Below are 14,516 nucleotides of genomic sequence, written 5' to 3' on the forward strand. Positions count from 1 at the left end.
CACGTCCACCTTCATTCACAGCTGCCTGGGGTCTCAAAGCGGCACACAGAACAAAGGGCACACTCAGTCTCCCCTGACTCCACCCCTTCCCTACCACCCAAGAGTGGTGGGCACTAAAGCAAAGCACACACAAGGGACGACGGGGACAGACATTAACACTGGCCCTTACGCCTCTGGAGAGACTGGCGGGGCAGGGCTGGCCGCCACCTTCTCCTCGGGCTCCTTGGCCTCTTCCTGCCCAAGGCCCAGCTCCGTGACCTGGGATCGCTGCTCCTTGCCCCTCTCGTGGGCGGCAGGTGGGTCTGGGGTCTCCTCCCTTGACAGCAATAAGGAAGCAACTGTATTAAAGCTGGTGGGAAGGCAAGAGGCTCTAGATGCACCCATTCAGGGTCAGAGAGCCCTGAGGACAAGGGAAATCAGCCCCAACTAAGTGTCCCTATCTCGGGCCTCACTCTCCCCCCCTCCCCCGCCTCTTCCCCGGCTATTTACACTGAAGGCCACAGACACGTCCATGTGGGCTGCAGAAGGGTTACGGCGCCCAAGGAGAGGTTCTGCACACAGCAGGTAGTCAGTGGATGCTGTGCACCGAACATCGAATATCGCTGCTGCTCGGCTTCCCCCAGTGACTCACTCCAACTGAATGTGCTCTAAAACCAGCATCTTCCTCTCACCAGGGGAACAGAAGAACTAGCAAATGCAAGCCAGGCTCTGGGCCAGGCTGGGGCACAAAGGTCCCCTCAGCTAGCCTCAGGGAAGCCTAGGACTCTGCACCTCCCTCCCCCAGGGGCCCAGCACAAAATGGGGCTCTCCTTCGGTTTGCTGTAGGACTAGAAGTGGGATGACTGCTAAGGGGTGGGGAGCACGGGCAGGTGGGGACTGGGACAAATGCCCCCCTGACAGCACAGCCCAGATGGGAGATAGTCTTGCCCGAGCCCCTAGCAGGAAGACAGCTGGATCACAGGAGATGCTTCCTAGTTCAAGAGTTTCTAGGCTCCCCTAATCAGATGGTGCACCCCAATTTTAGCTATAGACTAAGAACTAGGGAGAAGCAGGTTTCCTCATTCCCCAGCTCACGTGGGGCACTCAGTGGAAACCTGCAAACCCACCCCAGCTCCCCACCGCTCCAGGCACCCCCAGCAGCCTCTCTCAGCCCCTGCACCCACAACTACACGCCTGGAAGGCTTCCAGCTCCCCCTTACCTCCGCAGGGAACCAGGCGGGATGGGGCTGACTGCAAAGTCCTCCCCAGGCTCTTCTGCGTGCTCCTGCCTGGGCTGCCCCTCAGAGGCCTGCGGAGGCCCTTCTTCGGTGGCCTGGCTGTGAAGGGGACTCTGGTGCCACCTCCCAGGCACAAGTGGAGGAGACAACCTGGTCAGACCAGCCAGAGCAGCAGAGTAAGGCCTGCTGTTTGAAGAGCAGGGAGAGAACTGGAGAGTGTGGTATGTGGATCTGGGTCCATTCCTCCTCCCAGACAGGGCCCCAGCCCCGGCCCTACATCCACGGGGAGCCATGGAAGGCAAAGCAGCCAGAAAAGCAGGAAAGGGAACCTCCCCACTGAGCTCTCCCTTTGCCCTCCCGGGTCCCTGCGCTGCATCTGCCTGTCCCGGGGTGAGAGCTGGGCCCTCTCATGGCTGTGTCCACTCCCAGCGCTCACCATCACTGAGGCCAGGCGGGGATGGAAGAACTGAGCGGAAAATAGGGAGAAAGAGAGAAGCCAGACTGGAATGGTCAGACTACAGAAAATGCACGAAACTGTAGCTTGCAGCTCGTAGGAAGGCTGCTAGCTCCTCCAGGCTCAAAAAGCAGAATGACTGCCCCACTTCCTCGTCCAGGGTGGTAGTTCTCCTCTCACTGTGGCTCCAGCCTCAGAAGCTGGAAGGCCCTGTCTCTCTCCCAGTCTTTCCGCTCTCCCTCCCGGTTTGTCTGTGTGTCTCCTGCACGTGCACGCACACGCACACACAGTTGGCTGCAGCCATTTCTGATGTGGCAGGGCAACAGCTCCGAGCTGCGGTACTGACCCTCCAGCCCGGGCCCACAGCGCCGCACAAAGTCCCATCCAATGTACCCACATCCTGTCTCGGTGCAGAATCCGAGGGTATGCTCATGTACACGCGTGCGCGCACGCACACAGACTCTGCGAGGCCATCCGGTCAGCTCACCATCTGCCTTCAGGCGGGAGCATACTGAGCCAGGCATTCTGCCCAAGTCCACCCCATCCCCAAGGTCCCTGAGGGCGGCCTCCCACGTACTGTACCTCTCCGAGCCTCTGGACTGCTTGCTCTGCAGCTCATCTTGGCTGGACTGGCTGCCATCCTTGTCTTCTCTTCCCAGCCTCTGGGCCTGTATAGGCAAGGAGCAGGGGAAAATGCATATTGGGGAGGTCAGCATTTGGGTGCCTTAATTCTCCAACCAATTCTTGCACCTAGGAGGAAGTACTGAGAGGTGGCTCTTGAGTAGGATGACCACTCGGGACACAGAAGAGAAGGCCCCTCTACTGTATTATGGGCCCCCCTAGGGCTTTGGCTAAGCCCCCAGGCTCACAGCTGCTGCCAGGGCTGGCCTGGCTGGCCTAGGGAGGAAGAGCCAGAGGCCACAGCCACGGTCTGCAGAGCCAGAAGCCAGAGACTACAGGAGAAAACATACAAAAAAGAAAATCCTGCCTCCTGTCATCGGAAGCCTTCACTGGCAGTTGCAAAGAGAAAGCTGAGACATCCGTGAACCCTCAAATGCACAGAGGCCCAGCTCTGCAGCACCAGTGACAGAGACACTGCGATGATGGGCAGAAGTGACTGAGGCAGCAGCCTAGCACATGTGGAAGAGGAAGGACCCTGGAGAGATGGGGACGTGGTGAAAGGAGAGAGCGCTATATTCCAGACAGAAAAGATACCATCTAGGCACCCGAAGGGAGGAAGATAAGGTGCTCCACTGCTTCACTCCGGGACCCCCCAAAGTACCCAAGTCCCATCAGTAGCCAACGATGCCCCCTTCCCAGTCAGGCACTGATTACACCATGTATCCAAAAAAAAACCCCGCAACCCAAAAAAACAAAATCTCATGGGGGCGGGGGCGGGGGGCAAAGGGAGAGAGAGAATCTCAAGCAGACTCCACACACAGCGTGAATCCCAACACAGGGCTCGATCTCACAACCCTGAGATCATGACCTGAGCCAAAATCAAGAGTCAGACACTTAACCAACTGAGCCACCCAGGTGCCTCGCCCCCCAAAAATCTCATTTTAAAGCTTGGGTGTCTAGGCAAATCTAGCAAGCTGGTGAAAAAGAGGGCTATTGTTGAGAAGTTCAAATATTTCCTGCAGGGGTGGGGCCTCAGGGGGATGGCAGTGTTGTCAGCCTGGACTCGAGCTCTTGCTCTATCACTTTCTAGCTGGGGAGTCTGTCTCCTCCACTATAAACTGGGAGAGTAACCTGCAGCTCACAGGGCTCATGGTGAGGATTATATTAGCTCACGTACATAAAGCCCGGCTCCTGGCCCAGAGAAGGCGTCCCACAAATGCCAGCCCCCCTGTTCCTGCTCCTCCCCTCTCCCTAGCCTAAGGCACAAAAACCCAGCTCCACCAGGGCCAGTCCCCATCCGAGGACCCACGCTCCCTCTGTCACGCTGACGGGAGCCCCGTCTGTTCTGGGACATCAGGGTTAACGGGAGAGGTAGGGCAGGAGACTCCATCTTTTTTTTTTTTTTTTATTGTTATGTTAATCCCCATACATTACATCATTAGTTTTAGATGTAGTGTTCCACGATTCATTGTTTGTGCATAACACCCAGTGCTCCATGCAGAACGTGCCCTCCTCAATACCCATCACCAGGCTAACCCATCCTCCCACCCCCCTCCCCTCTAGAACCCTCAGTTTGTTTTTCAGAGTCCATCGTCTCTCATGGTTCGTCTAACCCTCTGATTTCCCCCCCTTCATCCTTCCCCTCCTGCTATCTTTTTTTTTTCCTTAACATATATTGCATTATTTGTTTCAGAGGTACAGATCTGAGATTCAATAGTCTTGCACAATTCACAGCGCTTACCAGAGCACATACCCTCTCCAGTGTCTATCACCCAGTCACCCCATCCCTCCCACCCCACCCCCCACTCCAGAACCCTCAGTTTGTTTCCTGAGATTAAGAATTCCTCATATCAGTGAGGTCATATGATACATGTCTTTCTCTGTTTATTTCGCTCAGCATAATACCCTCCAGCTCCATCCACGTTGTTGCAAATGGCAAGATCTCATTCCTTTTGATGGCTGCATAATATTCCATTGTATATATATATACCACATCTTCTTTATCCATTCATCTGTCGATGGACATCTTGGCTCTTTCCATAGTTTGGCTATTGTGGACATTGCTGCTATAAACATTGGGGTGCACGTACCCTTTCGGATCCCTACTTTTGTATCTTTGGGGTAAATACCCAGTAGTGCAATTGCTGGATCATATGGTAGCTCTATTTTCAACTTTTTGAGGAACCTCCATACTGTTTTCCAGAGTGGCTGCACCAGCTTGCATTCCCACCAACAGTGTAGGAGGGTTCCCCTTTCTCCGCATCCCCGCCAACATCTCTCGTTTCCTGACTTGTTAATTTTAGCCATTCTGACTGGTGTGAGGTGGTATCTCATTGAGGTTTTGATTTGGATTTCCCTGATGCCGAGTGATATAGGAGACTCCATCTTCACCCATGGGGTTCTGGCCGGGCTGGCCTACGGCTGTGTCCCCAGCCCTGTACCCACAGCCTCCCACGCCTCTCCACTGGCAGCCGGAGCCCCAGCAGCTGGGGCCGATGGTACCATCTGGATGGGCGAGGAAGGGCAAGGCCTGAACTAAAAGCCAGCTCCCCCAAATTCCATTAAAAAATAGAAATGCTGCCTGGGAGTACCTCCCAGTGCCTGTAGCAGAAGGCTTCCTGCCAGGGCTGCCAGTGCTCACGGCATCAGCCTGGGCAGAGCCTGCAGCTAACGGCCCCCCCTCCCCGCTCCTCCCAGTGTTCAACTCACTACCGTCTCCCCCTACAAATCACACCAAGCTCAGCAGAGAGCACCCTCTCTCACTTTCAAGGAAAAAAAAAAAAACCACAGGCCACTCTATGTAACAAACTAAAATGTAAAATAGATAACAAAGTAATAAAAATGGGGGAATGGAGCCCTGAGTCTGAAAGGATGACCTTCTTGGCTTCAAGGCTCCATAAGGACAGGATCCGTGTCTGAGTCATCTTTGTACCTTTCTGGGGGCCAGATGTCCCCACACAGAGCTTACATCTAGGAGGGAGACTGACCCAAGAACCATAAAACAGAAGAAGCAGCACTAAGGGGAGCAAAGGGACAGAACGATTCATCCTGCCTGGAGGAGGTGACATCAGAGGTGGGCCTCCAAGACCGAGAAAGAGCTTGGGACAAAAGGGGAAGCAGCAGGGCAGGTGGAGCAGTGAAGGAAGTGGGTGGTATGCCCCAGGAACGGTGAGTGGTGGGCGCGGCTGGTGTGTGGCAGGTGGGCTGAGGAGGAGCCTGCAGGGGCTGAATGGGCCAGGTCGTAAAATGCCTTGAAATCCACAGTCTATAGTACTTTGCACATGAGCAAGTGGTCAACCCTCAGTTGCTAAATAAACGGATAGACACACAGATTTATGTTGCGGTCGGGGAGGGAGGATGACTTCATTCATAGCAGCAAAGAGCGGGAATGATTGGCAGCCCATCGCAGGCACAGTCAGGGCCAGGCGCTATTGAATTAGAAGGGAGGGAGCTTCCAGAAATGCACCCTGGGATGGGCAGGGTTCTGCTGGGGCTTATCCGCCACCCAGAGAGACTCACCTCCCAGCGGGCTCCATCCAGGACCGGGGAAAGCACGTCAACATCCAGCAGGTGCTCTGAGATCCGGCTGCGAAAACCAAAGTCCTAGAGACAGTGGAGGGGGAGGTCAATGCTGCCCCCGTCACAGCGTCCACCAGGGCCTCTCCTCTGCCTCCCCGCCTTCCAGAAAGGTGCCTACTGCGGGCCAGGCACTGTGCAAAACATTTCCACATCTACTAGCTATTCTCATCTTCAAAATAACACTATGAGTAGTCCAGAAAGGTATGATACAGCAATTATAATGGTCACTGTAGACTCTAAGTGGTAAGGATGTATGTATTCACTCGAAAATCCTTTTAATTTTTCTGTATGTCTGAAATTTTTCATAATAAAACCATAGGGGAAAAAATAAGCCCATGAGACTGATACTCTTATGGCTTCTCACGGGGAAGCAGGTCTGAGAGCACACGCAATTCGCCCAAGGTCACACAGCTCAGTAGCAATGGGGCTGGTGGGTCAGATGTGTCCTGGGCTGACTCCAAAGCCCAAGCTCTCTGCAGGACACACGCTGCAAGCATGTCACTTTCCAGCTGTATCACCCTCCTGGTGCCCAAACAGGGTGCCAGGAGGGAGGCCAAAGTGCCCAGCAGGCTTGGAAGCGAAGCATGGTGGGCTGATCACCGCTTGCTCTTTTCCCCTTCTCCAGGGCCCCTCCGGACAATGGGGATTAATTAGTGGTGCTCCCTCCGCAGGCTTCTCTTGGGGACGGACAGCAAGTGCCTACACCAGTGCCAGCTCCCTGCCGCCCTCTGGCTGCCACAGGACCCTGATCCTGCCCCCTCCAAGCCTAAGAGGCCTGCAGGGCTAAGTGAAGGATTGCTACCTGACAGCGTGCTAATAGGGACAGTTCTGTCATCAGCCCTGATAAATGGCAGGAGGCCCAGGCCTAGGTCTGGTCCTGCTGTCCCATGGCTTCCTCCACCCACTCCCATAGAGAAGAAAAACGCTGATAGACACACTTCTCCACACAGGGACTCCCTTAGGGGAGATGGAGCCCTTGCTTCCAAGAGTCCTAGGACATGGCTATTCTTCATGATGCTTTTTGGCAACAGTGACTCTCCGCCTGCCCTTCCTAGCTTGTGGGTTTTGTTTTTGTTTTTTTGGAGACATTTTCCTTTCAGTTTGAGTTCTACTCCACTTAATGTAGCTGCCATCTGCCTCCTAAGCCCATGGTTCAGTGAGGGGCTAGAGCACACAGCCTCCTAATTCCTCCACACCCCCTCCTATCATTACTGTTCATCCCTGACCCTCTCCCGCTAATCCCTTCCCTTTGATCTGCCTCCTCCAAACAGATGGAGCATGGTTTCCAGAGGTGATGTTCTGCCAAAAAGCACCCTCAACTACTCCCCATAGATACAGACCTGGCAAATGCAGCCAGGAGACAGCAGGCTGGGTGGAAAGCCTGGGAAAGAACAACCATCCATCCATGCTGACATTCCAGGACAATGTCTTCTCTTTGGAAATGTAAGCCCAGCATCCCTCCTAGCTACAGCCTGAGGACTGGTCCTTGCCATTGCTTGGTGATCCCATAAACACACACACACACGCACGCATGCACATGCACGCACACGCACACACAACACACACACTCTCTCTCTCTCTCTAACCTCCTAGATTCATGTAATGTTTCTGCTACAGTCCAGAGGCTCTAGACTACATATCTCCCAGACAATTCACACTGCAGACCCAAGAAAGAGTAACGATCGCTCATAGTTACCTGAGGTCTATAGGCTAACGCTTTACATTCTTTACCTCACCTTCTTCTCACAAGAAGCCTATGAAGTAGACAGCATTACTCTTAGCTGATGGGTGGAGAAACGAGAGTGAGGCAAGACCCAAGTCTGAATTCTAACATCCCCACTTCAAGCTGTGTGATGCCAGGCAAATGAACCACAGGGACTGACAAATCCACGCTCTTCACCCCACTCTGCTGCCCCCACCTCAGACTCACCAGGCCCAGGAAGGACTTGGGGTCAGAATCGGTGGAGTCCAAGAGCTGCAGCTCCTTCACGTGTTCACTAATCTCCGACTCCTGGGGAAACAGACCCACCGAGAAGTTACCCAGAGCACAGCACAGAGCATGGGGATCACCACCCAGGGAATGCTGTTCGGGCCATGGTGCCAACACAGGGCTGAGCCCTCACCAAAGTCCACCTCTTCTGGAAAACCTGAAAGAGGGCTTGGACCCTCCCCTTCCTTCTGGACACATGCATCAGCCCCCCACCTCACTGGGGCCGAACAGCCCAGCTGAGCCCACATTCTGACTGAGGTCAACAAGGATTTACACATGTAAGGAGAGCCAAGTAAAGTGGAAGGGAGACAGGAAACTGGCAGTAGGGAAGGTTCATGCTGTCCTAAAAAACAGAATGAGAGTATCTTTCCCAGGAAGCTGCTTAAAGCTCTTTAAATGAACTCCCTCACCATCTACCTGGAAGAGGAGCAGGACTAAGGGACAGAAAACTGAAAATGCCAATGGCACTGGGAAGTACTTGTGGGCATTTGGGTCACTGGCCCGGTCTTGTCAAAGCAAGACTCCCATGCCATCAGAGTTTTCTGGTAACCTAACTGACCGCTGCTGGGGCCAGGTGCTCCCCTGGTCCCCAGCCCCTCAGTGTCCTCCCCTCTCTACAGAAACTCTGCAGAAATGCAGACTACAGCAACCTTGACTGGCTGGTGTCAAGAAGTAGAAGGGGGTAGGCAGGATGAGAAAGTAGGTACAACAGAAGAACAAGAATGTCCCAGGAGGGTGCCAATGGAAAGGCAAATTTCTACTGAGTTGCTAATGCCAGCAAGTTTGGAGTTTCAGTCAGGCTCTGGCTGCCTGCTGGGTCTGGGCAGATGTGTCACCATGAAGGGTTCTGGCTGCTGGTGACAGCCCACTGCAGGGCCTGCAAGTGAAGCTGTAGGGACAAGGATCTGCACGGGGCTTCAGAGCGCAGCACAGGGAGGGAGCAGCAAGTCTCTGGGGCACAGGGGGACTTACCTTGCTCTGGTCTGATCTGCTCTCTTTGGGGTCGGAAGCCTCCTCCACGGCCTCGGCCTCTCCCTTCCTGGGATCCCCCTCTCCTGCATCCGCTGGATCCTCTGGTGCCTCCTTTTCGTTGGCTTTGGCAGGCTGACTGCCCCCAGGGTCCACCCCATTCCTGGACATCCCAGGATCACTCTCCTCTTCCGTTTCTTTTTCCAGGAGCCAAGCACTTGCCCCTCTTCCCTGCTGCCCTTTGCCACCAGCGCTGCTCAGACTGCTGTCTGCACCCTGGCTGAGGAGCTTGCCAGGAGTGGGGGGCCCTGCAGCATCGGAATCCAGAGAAGCATCCTTCCTCTCTTCTGGCTGGCTTGTTCTCGGAGACTCCTAGGCAGCAGCAGACCATGTCAGACAAGGAGGCATCAGGAATTAATAAAATGATTTCAGAGACTTGGAACAAAATGGAACTGTCATTCCTTGACTCGTACGGGCCAGCGCTCCAGCTCTGACACCAGTGGTTATCAAACACCCCAACAGATATTTAAAACCCAGATTCCTCGTTCCACTCCAGATCTACCGAATCTAAACATCTGTGGTGATTTACAGACACCCAACCGGCCCCGTCCACTGACAGGCGTGGAAACCAGTGCACTGAACTCCATCATCGCCTACCATGTTCTCAAGGAATAAATGTCTCATTCCAGCCCCAGTAGCCAAATCACAGGATTGCAGACTCAGAAGTCAGTATTTACTTTTTAGAAAGTCAGTATGTATTTATGATGATGATGATGATGGAAAATCACATAAAAGTACCAAAGTCTAAAATTTCTGTTTTTTCCATTTTTAAAAGGCAGCAGGGAAATAACAGAAGGAGAGTGCCCTTCATCAGTAGTGACGAGGCTAGCTCTCCCCCTAAAGCCTCCCCTGCACAAGCTACCCTCTCCGCTGCATGCTCCAAAAAGCAGAAGCCAGGACAAGATTTACCGGGGGAAATGGCTATGAAGGATAAAGGGGTTGGGAGACCTTCGGAACACAGGTCTGACCTGTGACGGGGGAGCAGGATGGGGGTGGCTGAAACAGGCAAAGCCTCAGGCCTCCGCCTGGTTCTGAAAAAGTCTTGGCCTGCACCACAGAGTCCCACGTCTGCCAGAAATGGTCCTGCTCCCAGGTCCGTTGTTCTCTATGGACAAGCACAGCCCTGGAGCCAAGCTGGATCAAAGGTGCTGCAGCTTGAGGCTGTTATTGCTAGGGTCCCCTCAGCAGCGTCTCTCAATAGGAGCACCCTGTCCAGCTGCCTGGTTCTCATGCACAAACCCCACTTTAAAGACTAGAAAAACCTTGGGGCGCCTGGGTGGCTCAGTTGGTTAAGCTACTGCCTTCGGTTCAGGTCGTGATCCTGGAGTCCTGGGATCGAGTCCCGCATCGGGCTCCCTGCTCAGCAGGGAGTCTGCTTCTCCCTCTGACCCTCCCCCCTCTCATGCTGTCTTTCATTCTCTCTCTCTCAAATAAATAAATAAAATCTTTAAAAAAAAAAAAAAAAAAAGACTAGAAAAACCTTGAAAGCCAGCCAAAGTAACAAAAGAAACCCCTTCCTCGAAATACAGCCAGCGCTCTCTCCTGGGTTCAGAGAAGCCTTCCTCCCAGAAAACATCACTTGGGCTGCTGGTGTGAACGACTTCTGAGCAGGGACTTTTGACACTTCCAGGTTCCTCACCCTGGAGACTCACGCAAGGAGCCTGGTCACTGGAGTCCAGAGGTCCCCGCAGATGCTCTGAACACAGCATTCATCCATGCTGTCTGTTAAAGGATCTATTGAACCTGAAGACGCGCCCATCAGCCTACTGACCAGCCAACCCAAACTTTCCAAGGATGGTGAAGAGAGGCAGGAAAGCAGAGCAGTTCAGAGCTCAGCTTCAGAGACAGACTACTTAGGTTCAAATCCCCACCCTTACAGGGACCTGAGGCCCATTATTTAACTTCTCTGTGCCTCAGTTTCTTCCTCTAAAATATGGGGACACAGGAGGACCTATCTCACTGGGTCTGGGGAGAGATTAAATGAGTTAACACTAAGTGAGCTAGAGAACGGAGAACAGTGCCCAGCGGACCCTAAGTGTCCCGTAAATGTTCCACTAATGTTTTACTGTGAGACACACATGGTCATTCCCCGGATGCCTTCTACGTGCCAAGCACTGCCCTGGGGACCCATTCAGGAACAAGACATAGATCCTGCCCTGAGTATGGAGAAGAGTGAAATGCCCCAGGCAGCCGTGGTTATGAGCCTCTGCTGCCCAAAGCAAAGGGCACTGGACACAGTGGTGATACTGTCCCGGCCCCAGGCCCAGGGAGAAAAACAGGCAGTGAAAGAGAGAAGGGGAGGCTTCCCTCATGCCTTGGCAGCTCGAAGGCAGGGTACCCTCCAGGGCTGCCCATCTTCCCAACATCCGTAGCCTGCGGCTTTGGGAGAAATCCGCTGTGACCACTGAGCTAAGAGAAAGGGGGGAGGTGAGCCCCTCCTCCTCAAAAGCAGGAGGAGCAAAGTGAGGCCAGGCCTGCTCATCCCAATCCTCGTGACAGTGGCCAGCACGCAGCTGGGGGGCAGTACCCAGTCTGAGGGGCTCCACGGACCCCCAGGGGGTGGGAGTTTCTCAGGGTGACAGAGGGGTGCCTGGAAGAGCCAATCCACCCGTGTCGTGCTCATCTCATGAAGAGAAAAGAGCAACAGACCTTGCATTAGGGGACAGAGGAGGGTCAGATCACCAACAGCACCCACGGCCTTCAAGATAAAGTCCACATCTACTCACATGGCCCAGAGCCTTTCCCGCCCAGCCCCGCCTGCTTCACAAGGGTCACGGGCAGCCACAGCCTGCACGCGTCCTCCCGCCTGTGGATGAACCTGGTGCCATTTCACTACCTGGCCATGCATGTTCTTTTATTTATTTTTTCCTTATTTCACTTTATTTAGCCAACAGTCACGCTCTGAGCCCCACCAAATTGCTCCTCCAGCCTCACTCGAGGGTCTGCTGAGGGAAGAAGCTCAGAGGGCGACCAGGAAGGCCCGGGATCCCCAGTCTGCCTCCTCTTCCACCAACACACACTGCACAGCACAGCACAAAATCACTGCTTGTATCCGCAGGCACCCCCCCCAAGGTTGTTGGGGGGCCCTCCAGTGTTCAAGAGCCGCCTGCCAGGGCCCAGCTCCAGGCAGACTGCCCCTTGCTCCTGAGATGCCATGCACATTCTACACACACACACGATCTACCCGGACAAACTCCCACTGGCCCTCACAGTATCACGTCTTCCAGAAAGCCCTCCCTGACCCCCGGGGCAGCTGTCCTGAGATGAGCCTTCCGGTCCGGTCACAACAACTCCTGTAACACCACTGCTGATTTCCCCTCTGTTTCCCTCACCAGGTCAGCTCCCTGCCATCCTCAGTGCCTAGTTTCTGGCACATAAATGCACAGCAAATACTTGTTGATTGAATTTTTTAAAATGAGTGTGTCGTGTGGGCCTAGGAGCTCCGACTTTGTAAAATGGAGATGAACTATTCATTTCACAAGGTTACAAAGGGTTTAGACTATTTGTCACAGTGCTTATTAAATGAAAAATGCTAAACAAATGTTAACTGTGAATATTCAAGACGAGGGAAAAACAAGTAACCTTTCAAAAGTCAGAGGACAGCAGATGCAGGAAGAGACTCCCATTCTTAGGCATGAGAGAAAGCAGTCAGGCGACAAGAATGTTAGGCCAACTCTGTACCATTCTCACGATTATATTCTTCAAAAGAAGATTTTCCCATGATGGAGCTTATCCTAGTCTATCTACCTAAACATTAAGATATTAAAATATGGCTACTATAAAGGAGTTTGCCTTCTCTGAGCCCGTGTCAACAAAGTGCAACAACTCAACAGCCAGAGGTAGGTCCTGCGGGTTGGGATAGCAGAGGGAGACGAGACATTTATTGCAGATGGTCCACAGTGCCTGACTGAGAGTATCGGGGAGAATGCATCTGACCCCATACCCCTCTCCCTTCACTTGGCCCTGCTCTTCATCACAGTGCAAGCCAAGGCCTGCCCAGGATGCACACCACAGGCCCCGGTGTACCGTCTCCTGCTTTGGTGTTTGGGGCAAAAGGGGGGGGGGGGGCGGACAGGCCAGGGCGGGGGCCGCACCCTCGGCACCACTTTGTTCTCTGCTCATCCGTGCTCAGACTCCTTCTTTCTCCTCCTGTCACAGCCCCAGGCCCCTGAGTATCTCAAGGCAAATATCTGCTGTCTTTTTAAAAACAACCTTGTCATCTGCATGAGGAAGGTGGTGCCTGTAAGAGCATTTCATGAATATTTAACATACCCCCCAAAAGCTATGAGGTCTCCAACGCTGCAGTTTCCTCCTTCCTAGAGCACAAAGGCGGGCTTGGGAGGGAGAGAGTGGAGGATGGGGGAGTAGAACCCCCCAAGCCAGCCATCAGTCAGGTTATTCACCACATCTCCTTCCCACCCAGTTGGTCTCAATTCTTTGCACTGCTTGTTGTTAGCACTTCCCAATCACACTGACATCATCCTGTGATTTCTAAGCCCAGCTGCCTCCCTCTCCTTTGAGCCGAGGATGGGTTCTCACCAGCTCCACCAGGCCACATGCTGCATGCTCACCCACCCTGCTGCCTCCCATCCTCACTCACACCCATTCTCAGTGTCTGGTCTGTGAATCCATCCTCTTTGATTCTATAATTGACAAGAAATGGGTTTACACTGAAGGCAGGAGAGGGGAGGAGAGGAGAGGAGAGGGTGAGAGAGAGAGGGAGAGGGAGAGAGAATGTGAGAGCGAGAAAGAGAGGCATTCCTGCCATCCTACTGCCCTCTCATGGAATCACGAGCAAAGTGACTGGACAGCACAGAGACAGGGTAGAACACACCAGAGCAGGAGCCCTCCATCTACGGCTGCCCAGGATGCCCAGGAACGGGAAGAAATGGGTAGCTCAAAGGATCCAAGCTCTATAAACATGGACAAAAACCATTTTCAAAGGGTGCGGTCCAAGCAGAGGCAGCTTTGTCTATCCTGAAACCCCTGTTCATCCTCAACACTGACCTTCCACACCAGGAAAAGCCCTCCTAGTTCCTACCTGGGGTTCGAACGCAGGAACCCAACACTCCCTGTAGCAAAAAAGAATGAGATCTGCTGGGATGCTAGAGACAGGGTTAAATACACCTCCCACTCCAGACATTTCCCCCCATCATACTGGGTTGTCTATTTATATTAAAGAGGTTATAAAAAAAATATGTTTAAAAGCTCCCACTCCCCCAGAGAAACATAGAATTGTCAGAAGGGAAGCTTCTGGAAATCCATGACATGTCAAAGAAGATCCCTTTCTTGTTGACATTTGTAATCCATTATGAAGTAAAAATTAACAAGTTCAAAGTCAAAGTGCATCATGATTGATCCAGAGTGGGATCCTCAATCGGCCAGAGGACAGCAGGGACCAAACAATCTTCCCAGGGCCTGGAACAGCCAAGGGAAGGAAACAGTAGAACACAGAGCACAACACAATCTGCAGGATTCCCCTCCTTGTCCCAGAGGGGCTCACTCTCCTGGTTCTCTCAGCTGCTCAGCAAAACATACCCACATCCTTCCTATGTTCCAGGCATGGGACAGTGCTGGCCATATACACATGAATCTCTATTCCCAATTTGCTCAGTCTCATGGAGAA

At 53.3% G+C, this 14,516-nt stretch overlaps 1 protein-coding gene across 4 annotated transcripts in view; it reads right to left on the bottom strand.

The window, feature by feature from the left end:
- Positions 1 to 14,516, bottom strand: part of CEP164 (centrosomal protein 164) — a 62,965-nt gene that overhangs the window by 19,103 nt on the left and 29,346 nt on the right. For 3 of the 4 annotated variants that reach the window (XM_044919253.1, XM_044919252.1, XM_021696299.1), the window contains exons 6-9: positions 8,834 to 9,202; positions 7,802 to 7,882; positions 5,812 to 5,895; positions 2,254 to 2,339 (exon numbers count right to left, since the gene is read on the bottom strand). In XM_044919253.1, coding sequence (XP_044775188.1) covers positions 2,254 to 2,339; positions 5,812 to 5,895; positions 7,802 to 7,882; positions 8,834 to 9,202 — 620 coding nt within the window. Of the gene's footprint in view, positions 1 to 169; positions 317 to 1,199; positions 1,368 to 2,244; positions 2,340 to 5,811; positions 5,896 to 7,801; positions 7,883 to 8,833; positions 9,203 to 14,516 lie in introns of all 4 variants that reach the window. The other variant, XM_044919251.1, reaches the window with a different exon arrangement.

The sequence above is a fragment of the Neomonachus schauinslandi genome, chromosome 11, assembly GCF_002201575.2.
Source record: "Neomonachus schauinslandi chromosome 11, ASM220157v2, whole genome shotgun sequence".
NCBI lineage: Eukaryota > Metazoa > Chordata > Mammalia > Carnivora > Phocidae > Neomonachus > Neomonachus schauinslandi.